Source organism: Perca flavescens, chromosome 15 (genome assembly GCF_004354835.1).
Source record: "Perca flavescens isolate YP-PL-M2 chromosome 15, PFLA_1.0, whole genome shotgun sequence".
Classification (NCBI taxonomy): domain Eukaryota; kingdom Metazoa; phylum Chordata; class Actinopteri; order Perciformes; family Percidae; genus Perca; species Perca flavescens.
In genome coordinates this window covers 20994018-21014108 of record NC_041345.1, presented here as the reverse complement: position 1 = coordinate 21014108, position 20091 = coordinate 20994018, and the positions used below count along the sequence as shown (strand labels likewise).

At 41.4% G+C, this 20091-nt stretch overlaps 1 protein-coding gene across 3 annotated transcripts in view; it reads right to left on the bottom strand.

Annotated features, from left to right (window-relative positions):
- Positions 1 to 20091, bottom strand: part of slc1a9 (solute carrier family 1 member 9) — a 32863-nt gene that overhangs the window by 7245 nt on the left and 5527 nt on the right. For 2 of the 3 annotated variants that reach the window (XM_028600111.1, XM_028600112.1), the window contains exons 3-8: positions 8631 to 8783; positions 7803 to 7955; positions 6771 to 7024; positions 3157 to 3262; positions 2878 to 3004; positions 299 to 532 (exon numbers count right to left, since the gene is read on the bottom strand). In XM_028600111.1, the coding sequence (XP_028455912.1) occupies positions 299 to 532; positions 2878 to 3004; positions 3157 to 3262; positions 6771 to 7024; positions 7803 to 7955; positions 8631 to 8783 (1027 nt within the window). Of the gene's footprint in view, positions 1 to 298; positions 533 to 2877; positions 3005 to 3156; positions 3263 to 6770; positions 7025 to 7802; positions 7956 to 8630; positions 8784 to 18187; positions 19361 to 20091 lie in introns of those variants that run through there. The other variant, XM_028600113.1, reaches the window with a different exon arrangement.

The window sequence follows — 20091 nt, the reverse complement described above, 5'->3', positions numbered from 1 at the left end:
GCTTAGACATTTACAACACAGGATCTGTCTGACATGGTCTCATCTATGATAGCCTGTGCTTACACACATTTGGCGCTGCCGTACTGATTTGTCTGCGTAAATACACATTTTCGCCATTTTCCGTTTCAGATTCAACCCAAATAGCTGAAAGCGAGTAGCAGGCTACGCCGATCAATCATAGTAAGTACGGCAGCTGCTCGAGGAATAGATGTTGTAAAAGAAACATGTGACACACATGTGTTAACACATTCCCAAACTTGCACACACGTATACACACACTTCCTGCAGGCTGTCCTACCTGCTAGCAGTGCCCAGAGCTGTGATCCAAGCCTGGAAGATTCCAGAGTAGAAAGTAAAGGGGCTTTTTCTGGTGATTGCAAAGAATATAGCAGGAAGGATCAAGCCCCCGTGGATCACCAGGCCCACGATCACGGTCACCATGTACATGCCCAGCTGCCTGGCAACCATCTCAAGGTCCCCGATGGCCGCAATCTTTCCCGCTATCAGTGAGGCGATGCCGATAGGAGAGTACCTAAGCACAGAGTTAGACGCATCAGAGCTGGAATGATTACTTATGATAACTTGCTATCGTTCTTCATTACTTTATGTTTTTTATTCTTTTTAAGGCTGACTCCTAAAACTATACTAGTCATTTACTACTATACTAAATTAGTATATGTGATTATACTTATATGTACTGTATATGTATTTCTATTTCTTTACTGCATCAAAAATCGATCGGTATTTTTCTGTTTTCTATCATTTGTAAAGAATTTCTTATATATGCGAAGCACTCTGAAACTGCTGTTTTGTTATACATATTTAAATAATTATATATTTTAGGCCTGCAACTAATGATTATTTTCTTATCGCTTAATTGAATTGAATTCAATTCAATTTTATTTATAGTATCAAATCATAACAGTTATCTCGAGACACTTTACAGATAGAGTAGGTCTAGACCACACTATAAATTCCAAAACCCCAACAATGTGCAGTTTATTTTCTCAATTCACTGATTATTCGTCTAGTCTATAAGACATCAGAAATGTAATGAAAGAATATTCACTACACTGTAATGATTACAGTTTCCCACATGTGATTTTCAGTTCCAAACATATTCAGTTTATTATAATGTAAGATAAGGAAAAGCAGCAAATCTTCACATTTAGAAAGCTGGAACCATTAAATATAAATGTTTTGCTTGAACAATGAATCAACTGTTAAAATATTTGTGAATAAATATACTGTTGATCGATTAATCGACTAATTGTTGCAGCTCTAATTTATTTAAACTTAATCAAACCTTCAGTCCTAAATCATGCTCAAACCTGAAAATTAAAGTTGAAGGTGGATCTTGTAGTTTTTATCTTAGATGCTATCAAGCATCATCATTTGTACTTGAGAGGTGAAAGTACTAGAGCTGAGACTTTCAGTTCATTAACTGATTGGTCAGTTCATCAGCAACTATTTTGATAATTGATCATTCGTTGAAATACTTTTTTGGAGCAAAAAAAAAAAAAAAAAGCCAAATATTCTCAAGATATTTTAAGATGTCACTTCAGCCTCTGGGAAACAATTACACCACTTTATGACTAAAAGCCACAAAGTGATAAGAGAAAGTAATTGTTAGTTACAGCCCTAGAAAGCATATTACCTGGCACGTGGATGCATTCATAAGTTTGGCCAAAAAACAACCATCCTTATACAATCATTTAAGTGTGAAATGTCAACACCTAATCCATCTTCATTCACTGTCAAAGCAGCACTTCTCACTTTGAGAGGACTTGACACATTCTTGGATCTCTGGTTTCTAGCTTTGGAGTGCAGTTGTTCCCCTTCATGAATACAGACGGCTGTGGGACGCATGAATTAAAGCGGTGTTCCCCTTTAGGCCTTTCCTGGTCCGAGTCAGAGCGGGTCCCATCACAACAGTGGCCTGCTCTCTCCCAGGTCAGCTGCATGCTGAACCCTGAGCCTGGCATTCAGGGACAGTTGTTTGGTGGAGTATGCCGTGTATATGATGTGATGGATGGGTTCCTTGTATGATATGTGTTTTTGTATACACTGGACTCTGTGTTTGGCGAGCTCAATAGGCCCGTGAGTAATCTGTTTATACTGTGTGAGTGATACGAACAAGGACACAATTCCTTTGGTGTCCAGCTGCACATGTAGATGGCCTAGGAGAGCTGCAACACAAGCATCCTGCTGTTTCTCTTCCAACCGCCTACCCTGCTCCCCCCCTTCACATCGCTTCTCGTCCCTGCTCTGAGTGCCACTACTCTCTCTTTCTCTGTGTGACTAGCCGGGGTCCTGCGAAGCCTCAAGGCGTGCACTGCTCTCTGAAGACATGCTCTCACATGCATCTTTCCATGGCCCGCTGTCCCTCCCACACGCATCTGCTTTCTGCTTTGCTGCCAAGTGGCTCCTCTGCCGTCGGTGGATCCATTACATTTTGGAGATCATCCACGCCGGCTCCCCTGGGAGCCGACAACATTGTTCCGGGCCCCAGCTCCTGCTTCTCCCCAGCATACCAAAGACCCCAGGATGTGCCAGGGAAACCCTCTCTCTCTCTTTTCTCTTTCCATCTGTCCGTGTCCTTCATTAACACTTTCTCCCTTTTCCTCTTCCTTCCGCTCCTTTTCAGTTTCGATGTCCGACACTCTTGCTCACTCCCACAGTATGTTTCATGTACGCAGTCTTCGCCTTATCCATCACTGTCACTGACCTCTGTGTGTGGTATCTCCACAATGTCAAAGTAATGCAGCCGTTGGCCCGAATGAACAAAACCAGAGACACATGTTATGCACGCATGCCGATGGACGCACACAAACACACACCGGGGAAGGGGTGGTGGGGGAGGACAGAGACACTGACCACATGATCATGGAAACCATCGTCATGATGATCTCGTTGAGGATGTTGAAGAAGTCGCACATGATCTTCCCTCGCTCGCCCATCCTGCTCATGCAGATCCCAAAGGTGATGAAGAAGCCAATCAAGCCTGGAGGAAGACACAAAGCAGCACGTCACTGGAGACTGCAGGAAAGTACTGTAGTTCTCAATGCAAAGCAGCAAACATCAGGAAAATGAAATGCAGGGAGCTTCAAACCATTCAAAGAAGAAAATAATATCAGCTCTCTGCCATTGACTCACCGAGGACATTCATGCCCCATTTGTACTCCAGTTTCTTCCTGCTCACCAAGACAGGTTCGGTTTGGTTTGGTGCTGCAACCAGATCCTTTTTCAGCACCGTCTGAACCTGGAGGGAGGACAGAACCACTTTCAGATTGATCAGGGGTTCAGACGGTAATGCCGTGCCTCCACTGTATGCTACGGCTCTGCTCAACTCAACTCACTTTTTTGGTACCAGTATTTTTCTCTTTTTGGTTTCCACTGTGAATAATAAAAAAAGCAAGTGCATGCATGATTATCAGCTGATCGCCATAGCGACAGCTTGTGAAACTGCCGTGACATCATCTTCAACGGGACACTTGCTGAATCCTCATGCCTTTATCGGCAACCAAACAGAGAAATGTCTGCACTTTGTCAATTGTACGCCATAATGTACGTAGTGCACGCTGTAGTTTTGCGGGGTGCCATTTTTTAAATCTGGGTGGAGTGAATAAAAACATTGCGGTCGCTATTGATAATATCTTGGCTATTTAATAATATCTTGGCTATTTAATAATATCTTGGCTATTTAATATTGGCGGGTTTGTGCAGGATGTCCCGTGTTCTCTCTGACCAATCAGTGGTCTGCAGTGTTTAAAGCCCCTGACACACCAACCCGACGGCCGACCGTCGGCAGAAAAGACAGTCGGACTGATCAGTCGGCTACCCGAGGTCCAAAAAGTGCCTCGGAACACACCGAAGAGACGCCGACTTGAGAGTATGTTCTGCGCGTGAGCAGGACGTAATACGTCTCCATAACAGCAGGTGCCGCTAATCTGTATTGTCACCCAAAAAATGAAAACAGGCAGCTGATTGGACGATTGGGAATGACGGCTTCGTTCGGAATACAATCTCATATTTTACAAAGATAGTTCACAAAAACATGTTTCTGAAATCATTTTAAGCGAGAAATAGGCCATACAGTTGCTGAATCTGTCTTCATTTCAGATCGACAAAAGTCAGTTTAAAAGATTTTTGTCAGATTTTGAGAGGCTAAGTCACGCTCATCCTGCTCGTCATTTCTCCACCAATCAGATTGGTCACTGAGTCCGACTGCCCGCCCTTCGAACAGCAAGTCAAGGCTGGCCAAAATGAAGGCCGACAGCTCCTCCAACGGACGACTGCACGGAACACACCGAACAGACTTGAGTCACTGACCTCGCAAGACTATCGGGTTGGTGTGTCAGAGCCTTAAACTACACCTTTTAGTATCGCCTCAGCTCGCTTAGAACGTTGGCCAAGGTGTTATCAAAAAAGGTACCTGGTACTATCCAAAACTTTTGCTAATGGAAAACCGAAAAAGAGCGAGTTGAGAAAAGTTGAGCTGTATACCATGCAGCGGCAAAGCGGCATTATTGAACCGACATGATTCCAATTCACCCTGTTAAACCCAGATTTTTTTTTATATATTTTTTTCTCATATTAAACGTGCTCAAACAAAAGCTTGGCAGCCGCGCAACACACACAGATTTGTGTCTAGAGAAAAAAGACAAAAGAGGGAACGCGATTCCCACATAAAGACAACGGAAAAAGGGAAGGAAAAGAAAGGAGAGACAAGAAGGTTGAAAGGGGAAGGACGATTCCTTCCTGCAAAAGCAATTATGCCTTTTATGACTTCAATGAATTCCAGATGAGTACAAAGAAAAGAAGCAGTAAAACAGAGATGCAGACAGAGAAGAGAGAGAGATGTGACAAGTGAAGAAAAAGGGAAGAAACAGAGAATACCCCAGGGAGGAGAAGTCTATAAGCTGGTGCTCAGCAGTGCTCTCAGTTCCACAGCAGATGCCTTGCTGTGGTAAATAAAGACGTAGCATTACAGATGTAAAGAGATTAGCAGGAGCATAAGGGCTGACCCCCAGCCAGTCTGACACTAACAATTACTTGGAATCATTCAGACACACACACACACACACACACACACGCATGACAGAAAGAAGAGGGGGGGGAGACAGGATTTGGACGGAGAAGAACTCGCATCATGATTGAGACTTGGATTATCGTTTAAAAATGATCATCTTGGATAAACAGTCATCCTGTCCCATCCACCATTAGCCAACTAATCGTTACTGTAACTGAGTATTCAGACGTAAAATCACAAAGTTTATTTTTCAGTTTTTATTCAAAACAATGTGGATCATTTCTGATTTTGAACCTTTTGCAAAAAATCCTTATCCTTCAAAACAGGTTTATTAAATGGCCCAAACATTACAAATTCCTATCTCCATTTGCCTATTTGCCGAAAGTTATATCTTATTTGACCTTAATTATTCTGTGTAAACAACAGTAAAAAAATAACATATATTCAAATTGCAATAGTATTAAATAAAAAGGGTCTCTGGTGTTGCCCTACATTAGGTTTTTATTTGAGGAGCTCTGCTTGTATTCACATTAATTAAACTTCATCTTTATGTGGAAAATTACACTACAAAGGTTACACTTGTGTATGATGTACATGAACAGATGGTCCTGTTAGTCAAATCATCCTCTCACTCATTCCTGACACATGCAGAAAGCATTGTGTATGGAGTTTGGAGGACAACCAGATTCTCCAAAGAATCACCAGTCGTTAACAACTCTCTGTGCTTCCTTCATTCTGTCAGTTAATACCTTGTACACTATGACCATTTCAGGTTCACATAAAGGGGTCTTTCTTTGATGCAACTTTTATTTATAAGAATTTGATAATAATTATTGACAAACCTATCTCACCTCAAAATCCATTGAAAAGTGATGATGGAGCTTTAGATCAGTGGTCACCAACCTCTACCTGTGACCCTCTGTGCATGTCTTTGAGATGTGAGCAGCTGAATCAAAGAGTGATTTTTCAGTGTTTCATTTGACTACTTTGTTGAGGGCTAAAGAGACTATAGGCTAGACTAGACAGTGTTTCACAGCAAAGATTGGAGAAAAGTAAACATTATGTAAAAGTAGGGATGGGCGATATGGCCAAAATCTTCTATCCTGATTCCCAATATAGGTCATTTTATATCTCAATAACGATAAATATATATATATATATCACACTCTAGCATGTTTTCTGGTAATTCAATAAATAAGTAAATAAGAAATAACTACATGGTAGAGACTATTTTTGTATACTCCTGAGTGAATTAAATACTTGACAAATTAAGTATTTTCTTATTTTATCAAGAACTTTAGTACAAAATGAACATAATATGCAAGGAGCAGAACATAAAGCAGCGTACAAATGACGTAAAAAGTGACGTAATGCAGCTCACGTACAGCTTGGAACCGCAGCTTTAGATCATTTCACACAATCTTTCAATCAATTTCGGCTTAAAAGCTGAGCTCCAAAGTTCATTCATGAGTATAATCTATATGTGATATGATTGAAATCTCCAGAACTCATACTAAATAAGCCTAGTGGATTAGCATTTAGCATTACTGGACACAAAAATTAACAGTTGAAAGCCTCTCTAATTAAAACTAATTTTTCAATGTAGTTTGGTTAGCATCATCCTGAGGTTGAATGATGCAGATTTCATTACAGCATTCAAAGCAATTGTATACTGAGCACAAATAAAGAGCATAGTAATATAGCAGTTCATAAGACACATTTCAGATGCTAAGGTTACCTGTTGGATGCAGGCCTGCACCAGGTTCTCAGGAAAAAGGTTTCTGAGCAGGTCGAGGAAGGCGTCCAGACTGTTGACCTCCTGGTTCTTCGGGACTGAGCTTGATGAGCCTCCCCTTAGTTTGGGGTTCCCTGGGTGGATCCCCAACACCAGGATGACCCCGAGGATGGCAGCGATTATAGTGGTGGACATGTAATACACCATGGCTCTACTACCCATCCTGCCACTGGAGCGGGCGTCTAGACCAGCCAGCCCTGAAAGCGACAGATGACCATCAGTGTTTACACTCATCATATGCACACCATGTACTGTGAATGCAACTGCTCTTAACTTCAGAATGTTGACTTGTGCACATGCTGATATTTAGCACACTAACAATAAGCATGTTAGTTTAATATCTTGTACAATTAGTTACGGTTAGCTAACGTTTAGCATGTTAGTGTAATATATTTAGTTAGCCTATGTGTTAGTGTTTAGAAGGCAATGTCAGCACTCAGTTAGCCATGGAGCCAGCAGTACAATTTTACTCTTAAAATGCAAACATAAGAATGTTAGCTTGTGTACAGTTAGCATGTTAACATGCTGACATTTAGCGTGTAACATTTAGCATTTAAGTTTGATACAGTTGAGCATGTTAGTATAACATATTTACAGCATGTTAGCATTTAGTTAGCAGCCTCTGCACAGCTGAGGCTCACAGGAATTTGGTCATTCTTTAGAGGTATCTTGTTGATGGCTTTTAAACCAGAATTGTGGGTAAAACACGTAATTTAGCATTTTAGTATAACGTCCTTACAGCGTCTTAGCATTTAGCATGCAATGTCAGCATTACTCTTAAAGTCAATAGTAAATGTATCTTATCATGAATCAAATAGCTCTAAAAAGGGAAACATTTGACTGGTTAGTGGTGCTTTGAAAGGTAATGGGGATAACGAATGTCCAATATTTGTGGATGTGTTGTAACCTAAAAGAAAATGCCAACCAACATTACTTCCTGTGTGTCTATGCTTGCATGTGGGTGTAATGGCACACCTGTGATGAGGCTGGAGATGATTAGAGGCAGGATGAGCATCTTCAGCATCCTCATGAGGATTTCTCCAGGGAAAGAAACCATAGTGAGGGCAGAGCTGTCCGTCACCTTCATGTACCGCAGCAGCATCCCAAAGCCCACTCCCATGACAACACCTGAGGAGGAGAAGAGGGGGGAGGAGAGGAGACAACTAACATTGATTTAAAATATATATATATATATATATATATATATATATATATATATATATATATATATATATATATATATATATATTATGGGTTTTTTATTTTAAAGTTATAATAAAGCTACTGTGTATACTTGTTACATGTAACGATAATGGAAATTGGTACAAAATATCAGCCAAATATGAGTCATATCTAAATCTCTGTACTGGTATTGAATTTTAAAATCCACATGTTAATAGACCATCAGTTTCGAAGTTTTTTTTCCCTACTTCTTTTACCCATGTAAGAGACCTCTGACAAATGAGAACAGTCTACTGGTTGAGTTTAAATCTGGGTTTAAATGTGGATGACAAATTGCAGACAAAAATAACACACTTCTCGACTTGGCAGGGGCTATTTTTTAAAGAGGCAGACTTAAGAAAACAAGCCAAAGATGTCTCATGAGAAAATGATGACGGAGTCTGTACATCTAGTGTGCATGTTCATATTTGCTGCAGCACAAATGGCTATTTTTTTAACAATAAAACTGAACTCTTGTTTTTTAACAACTCAAATCCAGTTTTCACAAGCTGATGGAAATGTGCTGCAGTTAAGCACAGAATATTTTAATAACAGATAGATAGTTTCCCAGTCCATGCATACCCAAAACAGTGAGTCCGAGCAGTAGGTTGTGCGTGTTGCGGCTGCAGTGACCTGCATCTTTATACACAACGTCTGTGTTGTCATCTCGCTGGTTTTCTTCTGTCTCCTTTTTTGTGTTGGACTGGTTGGCTGTCGACTTGTTTGTCATCCTGCCTGTGGAGGCAGTGTGAGAGACGGGTTTGCTGCTGGGAGAGTACATGCTTAAACATCATTCAGCACACGCTGGCCTGTAGAGTGTTGGTTAATGATGCTCCCTTGGCTCTTTAACTGATTCATCAAATGTGAAGACGCTGGATTGTTTACACTATCTTAGCAAAGCATTCTTGTCCAGTGGCTAGTGAGGATTCACATTGTTGCTATTCTGGCTGGCTGGCTCTGCTCTGCTCTTAAAGGGGGAAGAGGGACAACCAGGGTTACCAACCACTCACTCACTCATTCACACAACAGGAATGTCCTTTGAGCATTCGGTTTACATTCCCAAGGGAAGTGAAGAGGCATGACTGCAGGTAACCCAAACACAGCAGGCGATGGCTAAACAGGACATGAAGAAACAACTCTGTAATCGTCCTCTAAATGGAAAATGCCACAATCCAAATACAACACAATACAGACTATTCTGATAAAGAGATGGCTGGAGATAGCTGGACTGGAAACTGTGTGCTGTCTGACCATTTGTGACTGACAGATCTGAGTTGAAGTTAGAGCTGGGCAATATATCAATATTATATCGATATCGTGATATGAGACTAGATATCGTCATAGATTTTGGATATCGTAAATGTTGTCTTTTACTGGTTTTAAAGGCTGCATTACAGTAAAGTTATGTAATTTTCTGAACTTACCAGACTGTTGTAACTGTTATATTATTTGCCTTTACACACTTAGGCATCATATTCACATTATTGATGATTATTTATCAAAAATGTCATTGTGTAAATATTTTGTGAAAGCACCAATAGTCAACACTAAAATATTGTTACGGTATCGATATCGAAGTATTTGGTCAAAAATATTGTGATATTTGATTTTCTCCATATCGCCCAGCCCTAGTGGAAGTTACATATTGGTTAGTCTCGCATAACCAGACCTATCTCCACAACCCTGTGTCAGAGCTGGAGTATGGTCTGGCTACACCACTTATCTATTCTGGGATAGGGAAAAAAACGGTGCCCTTGCAAAATAGATAGTGGAGATAGAGAAAGGGGAGGGAAATGCGGCACATGCAAAGATTTTTAGTAGATGTAATGTTTACCTTGTTCAACTTCTAACTTTTTCCGTGTTAGCATGCTAACATTTCCTAATTAGCCCTAAAGTGTCATTCATTTGCAGTTATTTGGTCACAAACCAAAGTACTGAACAAATTTGTACCTGATGATGGTGCTAGAGGAAAAGTCAGGGGATCACCAAAAATATTACAATTCATCCTGAGGGGATGTGAATGTATGTACCATATTTCATTGCCATGTGCCACATTTTCATCCATCCAATAGTTGTTAAGGCATTCCACCTTTAACCACAAATGGGACCATTTGACATGACAATGTTGTGCCAATCCAACTTGCAGCTGTTGAGATATTTTACTTGATATGTGAAATTTTAACCTGCTGGTGGGGATGCTAGATGAAATGTCAAGGGATCACTGAACTCATTAGGATTCATCCTTTAGGCAACATGAATACACTTTCATGGCATTTCAAACCATATCAATAGTTGAGCTATTTCACTAAAAAACAAACAAAAAACAACCTCATGGTGACACTAGAGAAAAGGAAGGGGATCACCAAAGTCTTTAAGAATCATCCTCTGGGGATTAGGTTTGTACAAAATGTTAACGCAATCCATCCAATAGGGGTTGAGATATTTCAGTGTGGACCAAAGTAGTGGACCAGCATTACCATGTTTAAAGCCACAGCACTGGCATCGCTAAAAAAAGGATAATCTGGCATTGATGACATTCAAGTATGATGTTTATCCAGATGCAATTCAGCAGCACAAAAAATCTGAAAGTATGCAGAAAATGGTATATACGTCAACTCTATTCTTGTACTTATGGAAGTCTGCATCCGTCATTTTGAACAGTCACCCTAGAGCCACATCACTTCTTTGAGTGGACAAACAGCTCTCCAATAAATACCTGATAACTGTTAATAACTATCTGTCAAAGTCTATTTTAGCTCCTGTGCATCACACAGGATTGTTATGGAAGCAATCAAATTTTCCTCCGAGGCAAAGTCATCAACTTCAACACAAAAGAGTCAACCCATAAGAATGTCCACTGTCCAATAACACTACACATTTCTACTCAACGGAGACCTCACCGCCACTAAACATTAATCGTATATAAACACATTGTGAGAGCAGCACAGTCATGCCAAATCCTTGTCAGAAGTATGAATGTCACATTTACAAACAGTCGGACTCAGTGAGACAATTGCAATCAGACATGATTATAATCCATCATCTGAGCGGATGGCATTTTCTGCAGCTGTAGGGATACAGTTGCAAACTAAGTTACAGGGGGAGCACAAAAAATGTTACCTACTAGTTGGTGTGCTCTCACGCTTTCACCTCCACTCTCCGGCCATATCTATGCCCCTTTTATCGTCTCTGCAACAATTGCCAGTCCAGGCACAAAGTCGGATTGCCAGTGTAATCTGAAATTGTATATTTTGGGGACGGAGAATGTCCTGCTAAAGTTTAAATTGCAAAGATATAATCCTCAGTGAGCAGAGTACGGAGGAGAGGAGGGGGGAGGGTGTTCCACTGTTATTGTCTTCACAAATCCTCTTTTCAATCCTTATGTTAGTCTTAGCATGAACATTGTTTGGTAACGTCAGTCGACCACATACGCTTCAGTTATACAGCTGTCTAACAGGGGGTGGGATGGGGAAATCATCCTCCCTGCCTTTTTTTTTTATTTATTAACTCAAGGTTTGGTGATTTTTAAAATCAGTGATCAGTAGGTTGATAAGGTTCTGTAAACCTGTCCGGCAAATCAGATCCTGCCAAAACTAGCGGATAAACTTAAAATCGAGAGGTCATCATGCCAGGATTATGGCTGGTTTGCTTAGTTTTGGCAATGCAGGTTATTCTGTGATGACATGTACGAAAACCTCCCAATATAAATTTGTTATTTAAGCCTCAGTTACACGTGTTGAGAGTAGGAATAAGGATGATTGTCGTTGTCTCCAGGAGTGAAAGCTGGATATTAAACCTTTGTTCCCTGAGCAGGTCAGATGGAGGCCCTGAAATAATGAAGCAACAGCATGTGTCCTGCAAAGAGGGCGGCGCTGGGGAGTATAAGCTGAAAGGACATACTCAAGGAGCTGAAGCTGCTCTGCAAATCTGTCTTCCTTCCCCAACAGACAGATTATTTTCCTCCTCCAGGAAATGTCAGAGCCGCCTTGAGACAAAACGTAGCTGGCCTCTAGGAACTAGCTCTTACTGGGCTGTCCTGGTGGGTCTGTTCAACTGAGGAAAACTGAAACTGTTTACAACCTTTTAGGGTTGAATTAGACTCTTACATTTCTTATGTCTTGCCTGAAAAGTACTTACAAAAGTACAGTTTATAGGGACACAGGAAACTGATGCTAATCAGAGTATAGCCCCTTTCACACGAACTGCAAACCTGAAATGATCTAGACATTAGCCGGCAGAGCTGTATTGCGAACGCAAGTGTCCGAATCAGTTGAAGAGGACATTAAAAGACTTGCCAGCTCCCAAGAACAAAGTTGGTGTAATATCCAATTGAGCCCATGTGAGAACAGAGCAGGTCATTGTCCAGAGAATTCACAGCGAGCGAGTGGCATGTTGATGATGTTTCTATCATGAGGCTGGCGCAGAACCACAACCAAACATCTGGAGGTGAAGAAGGGTCATTTACACAAAGACGGCATCGAAAATGTCTTACAACGAGTTTCGCAAACTAGTGTCGGTAAGGGCTGATACCGAAATCGTCAGACAAATTCATGGAACGGCAAGATACTTGGTTGTTTATGAACAAATTACGAACCGGCTACGTGACCGAAGTTTAATCCGCGGCATGTCTTGCATCCTACACGCTCTATCCAGCCGCCACCCCTTGCCTACACCAAACAGAGTATTTCCAGTAAGTGAGAATGCGTCTTACACGGACAATCTGCTGTTTTGTGCTACATGTGTGAAAGGGCAACTGATTAGTCGAACATTGTCCGGAGTTCATGGAAAAAGGCTTATCAGAGCAGCCAGTAGACACGCCTGTTACATCACAGTTTAGCACCCTAATAAAACACAGCAATTCAACTCAGTGGGTTTAGACTGTTTGGTCAGGCAGCTTACAGTAAATCCTGAATTTCATGGTAACATGAGACAGGTATTACTACTCTGCCAGGTATACTGCGGAACAGAAGACATTCCCCTTTGAAAGGAAGCCTAGTCTTTTAGAGAGAGCTTCGAAAACACATGTTAGTGATGAGAGCTGAAGGTAGAGGGACTTCAAAGTGAGCTGAGACTCCCACAGAGACTTTCTAAGAGAAGCAGACTGCATAAACATCAGGTTCCTCAATGTAAATACTCTCGTAGTCCATCAGATGTGTGATGGTGACCTATGCAGTGCGTGATAACCATCACAATCAGTCTCCACATGCAGTCATGTACTTAAGACATCTTCTTAATTGTCGTGGTTTCCAGGACGATGGGCCACCGATGACAGAATCGGAGTTAATCTCCCTGAAGAACAGGCTTTGATTACTGTATATGAGCCCAAGCAGCTGGAGATGAAGGTGCACACACCACCAGAGCATGACACGACAAACTACCTCAGCACTCAGCTCAGTCCGGCTGTCACAGGCTCGTCTGTGTTAAGAACCCCACACCCTCCGCATATCAAAAGTAATGATCCAAGTAGGTCACCAGCCAATCACGGATGTTGATTCAAGAGATCAAACAGATGCACATTGGCTATACATACAATTACACCTCGCCCCTCTCTCTCAATCCAGCCAGCCATTATGCAAGCAGCCCATAACGACCAACAATTGCATTTCTTGTTAGATGTAGTAATTATCGCGAGAGCAAACAAGGAAGTGAGGTGACAAAGTATAAGAGCGCCAAATTCTGCGTAAGGAGGAAGGGTGGGGCAGTGGATGGGTCAAACAAATACAGGACATTCACTCAGAAAACCAGCGTTTATGTCCCATGTGAAACCAAAAGTCAACTGTCATTTTGAAATTACGGACCTACTGTAAGTCAGTGACCTAGGTACGTCCGTGATGTTGTGTTACATCATAATTTTCCAAGTTTTACGTGACTCATTTTCACTCAATGTTTTACTAACCCTAACCAATTTTTGTTTGTTTGCCTAAACTTAACTAGTTTGGTTTCACAACGTTAACTACGTGTTTAAAACTGTGCCTGTTAACGTTAAATAGAACAGTCACATGATTACAGTCACATGATTAAACCGCCAACGTGCGGCAGTAAATAGAATGGCTTTGGAAATTTAATTAATTTAATTTGAATTTATACTTTTTATATCGACCTATAATGTTGTTTAGGTATGAGGATGTGTTGCTAAATCTGTATGCCTGCCTCTGATCTTAATTAAGACATTCAATAAGATTTAAAAGCTGTGATAGAAATCATCATAACAATATGAATGTGGTTTAACTGACTTTATGTATTCTGTTTGTGTATATTTAACACAACCTAGCTACAGAACAACAATTAATATACACTTGTAGTCTGTTGTTACCTTTAATGTTTGATCAAGATTGAATTATTCATTGCATGCATCAGGATTATAAATCTACTTTTTAACAAAAGCATGCACTTATTCTAAGGATTGATTCAGTCAATTTTAAAGCAAAAACAGTGAAAAAATGCCAAACATGCCCCCACATGAGATGATTTGTTGCTCGTCTTTGTCATATATCATTAGCCTATATATAACTATGTTTACAGATCCACACTAAACTGCTAACTGAAGAGATAAAAGCTGTAGATTCTCCCTAAATCGACAATGTGTGTATTTTATGAACACATTGAAATGTTCTTGTGTGTCTGTAACTGTGTGCGGGTGTCCTGGTGTCTCAGAGGATTATTTCCAAAGGCTGATTGTTTGGTGTGGCCTTTGTAAAGGGATCGAGATATAATCCCCACCCGCCCCCCGATCCTCCCCTCGTTCAGCAGAGGGAGATGAGGATGGTCACTGCAGCTCTACAATGCTGCTACAACACACCCCTCACATATCAAACACACAAACAGCTAGGCATAAATCCATAAGAGAATTTAGGTGTGTGGTAATAATTACCAAAACTATGGCAATATCAAATCCCCAAACTATGGCAATATTATGAAATTAATGTATTCTGCATTAATTAAAAATTAGGCATGCACCTATATTCTAGCCTGGTCCTACCAGACTCTTGTACATTTAATTTGTACAGAGAGTCTGGCCACTCTCCATTGACAAGTGTTAACTTCCTTGAAGGCGGGTCCTCTGTTGAAGTTTAAAACTATTGGATCTGCCCAGAGCCACTCTGGATCTGCCATAACCAATCGCTAAAGTTTGGTCATGACGTATGTCATGCGCACGTGCAACAAGAGGGGAGACGACAACTATTGGCTTATATTTAGCATTAGCATCGCTAGCGTTAGCCTTAGCCAACTCCTTCACCACTAACGGAGTGAGCTGGAAATTTAACTTTTCCCGATCCCCGTGGGGAGGAGTACCACAACATCATGGCCACCAACACAACTGAGCAAATATTGTTCTAGCTCGGGCTTTAACTTCTGGATATTCGGCAGTGTTGCCACAACGGACCGAATGGCTTCGCTCGCTGGCTTTCTACCGCACGTCCTCAACGTCATCGTTCTCAGCCACTCCCTCTGTTTGCTGATTGGACCGCCAAATATTTGGTCGGAGGAAACAAATTCTTTGCTTATATACTGTCAAAGAATTTCTAATATAGGAAGAAGTTCCACTCCCTCGTTACTTCCGGCTTCTGAACTGGTTGCAGTTCCATCACAGACTCACCCTGTAAGAAATCAAAAGGACATAAGTACTCGTTCATTCAACTTTCGGCCTATAACCCATGTTGAACTTGCAAAAACTACAATCAAATCTGAGATTTCTCAACGACAATCGGGCTAAAGAGACACATTTAGCCGTCTAGCTCCATAGAGTCCCATTCATTTTGCACTGGACCGCGATCACCCCCAGCGGAACTCTGGTGGAACTGCAACCAAATTCGGTACAATGGGGCTGAATAGGGAGTGGAACGGCTTTCCGTAGACCGGCTTTGATACCGTCTATGAGAAAACCCAAGAATATACCGCAAACCCAGACAGAGTACTGAACAGAAATGAAAATTGAGCAGAAGTACGTAGGATGGCGGAGCCAGGCTACCTATATTCTGGAACTACTAATTATTTTTCGAGAAATTAACAAATTACAGAAAAGTTTTGTTTGAGCGATTTAAACATGCATCCTTTTGTCATTTTCCCAGTTTTATTGTGCTTCACACCCAAACCACAGTAACAATTAGCAGATATTATGCATTTTATTATCGGGACTTTCTCAACCTTTAGCAATGATGTTGATGTTGCAATGATGTTCACTTCCCAACATGCTGTCTCTGGTTCACAGTGTAAATGTAAATAGACATTCATATTATATAACGTTTTTCCAGTCTTAACTACTCAAAGCGCTTTACACACTATACAGGCACTATTCACACACACATTCATACACTGGTGGCCGAGGCTGCCATACAATTTGCCACCTGCTCATCAGATAAACAATTATGCACATTCACACACCGATGGCGCAGCATCAGGAGCATATGGGGTCTTGCCCAAGGACACTTTGACGAAAAACTGCAGTGGCCAGGGATCGAACCGACCTTCTAATTAGTAGCCGACCGCTCTACAACCTGAGTCACAGCCACCACATTCTATTCAGTGTGTTGTGGTGTATAGGGTTCCTCTAGCAGCTTCCTTACAGATAATGTTCTACATCATTTTCCCCCCGTTTTTTAAATTAGTTCTTAAATAAACAAACACACACATCCTGAGTATCCATTTAGCTTAAAGCAGAGCAGCATCTAATTCCTTCAACATATGCACAACTGCCATCAAACACGTGGTGAATGGCTTTACCAGATCGCTGCAGCAGAAGGGTTAAACCGTGGGTATAAACCCTCTCAGTGAATGTCAGAGTCATTCAGATGTGGACTCCACTCGGTCCATCAGCGGTTGGTTGTGACCACACGTGAGTCAAAACATGTCCTCACTTGGCACGTTTAAACGCATTATGAGGTATTTGCTGCTCGACTCTAAAACCAGATCTTGTACAGACTTGTAGTGGAACTACACTGGTCGCCCATCACAACCTCCAAGAGCCGAAAAAAAGATATTTATTTTTACAGTGATAAAAACCCACAAGAAGAAAATCCTGACATTTGAGAAGCTGATACATGACTGTAACCATTAATTTAAAAAAAACCTTTTTGGTTAATTTTATCTTGATTAACTAAACTTTTAACATTTTAGCATTAAATACTGTAGATGTACAGAAATAGAAAGGAAAATGCAGACATAAACCTATGGCAAAAAATGCTGTGCAAATCATCCAATTTACTGTAGGAAGCTGGAAAGGTTAAACGTTTTGGCAATTTTGCTTCATAAATGACTTAAACCATCAATTAATTATCTTCTTTTTGTTATCAAGTACGTAATCGAATAATTGACTTAAACATTTCAGCAATAAAAGATGTCTGGCAGGAAATATAGATGCAACCAGAAACCTTGTTGTGTGAGTGTGTGTATGTGTGTGTCAGTATTTGAGATTGGGTGGACATGAAGTGTGAGTGAGAGAAAACACTTGTGTATTTGAGTGATTTACTCTGCATCTTTGTGTGTGATTTACTCTACATATATGTGTGTGTGTATATATGTGTGTGTGTGTTTGTGTGTGTGCGTGTGTGTGTCCACACATGTCAGGCACACGCCCTCCTCCCTCCCCTCCTCTCTCTCTCTCGGACGATAATCTGTGTGTATTAATCTGTTGTTTGAACTCCTTAAGCACAGACTGTCTATCACATCTGCTCTCTTCACCATGGCAAAGCTCTGCTATTTATAAACTTTTTCTTTCTCCCTCTCTCTCTCTCTCTCTCCCCCCATCTCTTTTGTCCCCTATTTTCCTTTTTGATCTGTCGTCGCAATTTCTCCAATGCTCCTTTCTCCAGCAGGACTGAGTACAGTAAATCCATCTTCTCGCATGGGCAACAGACGCCTTGGAAACTCATTAAAGCAGACAGCGTGCTGAAACACTGCAGATGTCTACTGATAAGATATTACAGGCCCCGACATGTTCAAACAGCAGAATTAAAAACAAAAGATCAAATGTTAACTTTGCAAAACAACACCAATAAATCAACGCTCATTCAAAATGACTGCTGTCAAAGGTGACGAATGGTCCAAAACCACCGCACATGTCAGCTGTGAATGAATGGGAGCATGCTGAGGGTGGAGGTGTGGGGTGGGGGGGATGACAGCCAGGAGGCAACCGGGCTTACCTGCTGTGTGTTGTTATCTCCCATCCGACAAGAGCGAGGCATCGGGAAAGACACGGAAGAGAGGAGGGATGTGGAGATGAAGAGGGAGAGGGGACAGGAGGCAAAGTCACAGACTTTGCGTCATCTGAGAAAATTTGCAGATTAATACAACAGCTTGGTGCTCTGAGCCCCCCCCCTCCCATCCCATCTCACTCTCCTCCCTCCCTTCTTTTTTCCTCATTCACTTCCTCTCCATCACAGGATTCCCTTACTCAAACGGTCAGTGTTTATCACCGCAGACAGGATGGGAAAAAGATAACAAAACTAGTCTCAAATTATTTTCCTCTCCTCTCAACAGGGAGGGAGTTTGGGACATCCAGCACAACCACAGTGTTAGCAGACACGGTGGTGGTGGTGGTGAGGGTCATGATTACCCTCCCTTCCACAAGAGGGCGCTATGACTCTGCACTGAGTGGAGAAACCTGCACAGTAGCCTCCGTCTGAGGGATCCTTTGACAGATATCAGTGTCAGTCAGTGAGGCCTCAAAGAGCATGGAGGCCCATGGGTGGAGCTGCTGCATACTGTACATACATAGGTTGAGCTTTTTCCATGAATCGTGACACACGGAATTAGAAATAAACTGAAAAAAGAAGTTGAGTTTCAGGTTTGTCAAACTGGAGACACATGGTGCTGTGGCAGGAAGTATGTCGGCCTATGATTGGGCTTTATGAGGCGGCCAGGATTGATTTATATGCGTAGCTTCTCAACTATCAAATACAATGTTGTTTAACGACGTGACTTAGCAGACCTCCGACAGTCTGACTCTGTTGAAGCCTTTAAATACAAACCCGTCTTTCAGCGAGTTGCTCATCCCTTTCATTACTTCAGGCCTTGTACCTGTTGGGTCTCGGTCTCAATGAACATCTTAAGCCTCATTCTAACACGAGAACATTGCAGCATACTGTCGCTGCCTCATTCCAAATGTTTGGATCTGAATCTTTGTCCTCTAGGATATTCAGCCCCTCTTTCTCACTCTTGGCTTGAGTTTTTACCTCTTGTGTGTTTGTGTGGTCTGTCCTCTCTTTCCAGGTTTCCATTAGGGGTGTTGAAATGAATCATTGCATCGATGCGGACCTAGACGATTCTGCATCGATGCAGTGACAGACCATCGGTTATTGCCTACTGATGTTACTTGTTGATTTTCCAGGCGCTGCTTTTTTTTGTTTTTGCCTTTTGTCTGTTGTCTGCTGTGCTTAGACTCCGCTACATTCAGGAAGTGTCTTCTTTAAGAGCGGATACAATAAAAAGGGGAGTTCATTTAGATCTGACTGCTTGAATTTGTTGATGAAAACCATGTGTAGTAATGTATAATAATATTGAGGAGGTGACGCATCGAATCGATTTGAATCGTTGACAGGATAACCATAATCGAACTGAATCGTGAGACCAGTGAAGATTCACAACCCTAGATTCCATGGTGGGGAGGAGGTTGTGTGGCTCAGGTCTATTTGGCGGCACCCAGAACCTGCTCGACTTCCTCCTAGATCCATATTGTTCATATATGTTTACAATCTATCTATATTTTTGTCACCCTGATTGTCCATACCGTAGTTTTATTATGTTGGTTATTCTGTACACATGACATCTATTGCTGTCTGCCCATCCAGGGATAGGGATCCCTCCACAGTTGCTCTCCCTGAAGTTTCTTCCATACTTTCCCTGTTTAAGGTTTTGGGTTTTTTTCCTTTTCTGAAGCAAGGATCTAAAGAACAGAGGGTGTAGTATACTGTACAGAATGTGCAAATTTGTGATATTGAGCAGTGTAATTAAATTTGAAATTGACATGTCATTAATATCCAAAGACTCCTGGTTATGGTATGAAACCTGCACAGCCTCTTCTGGCATGGCAGACATATGCAAACTA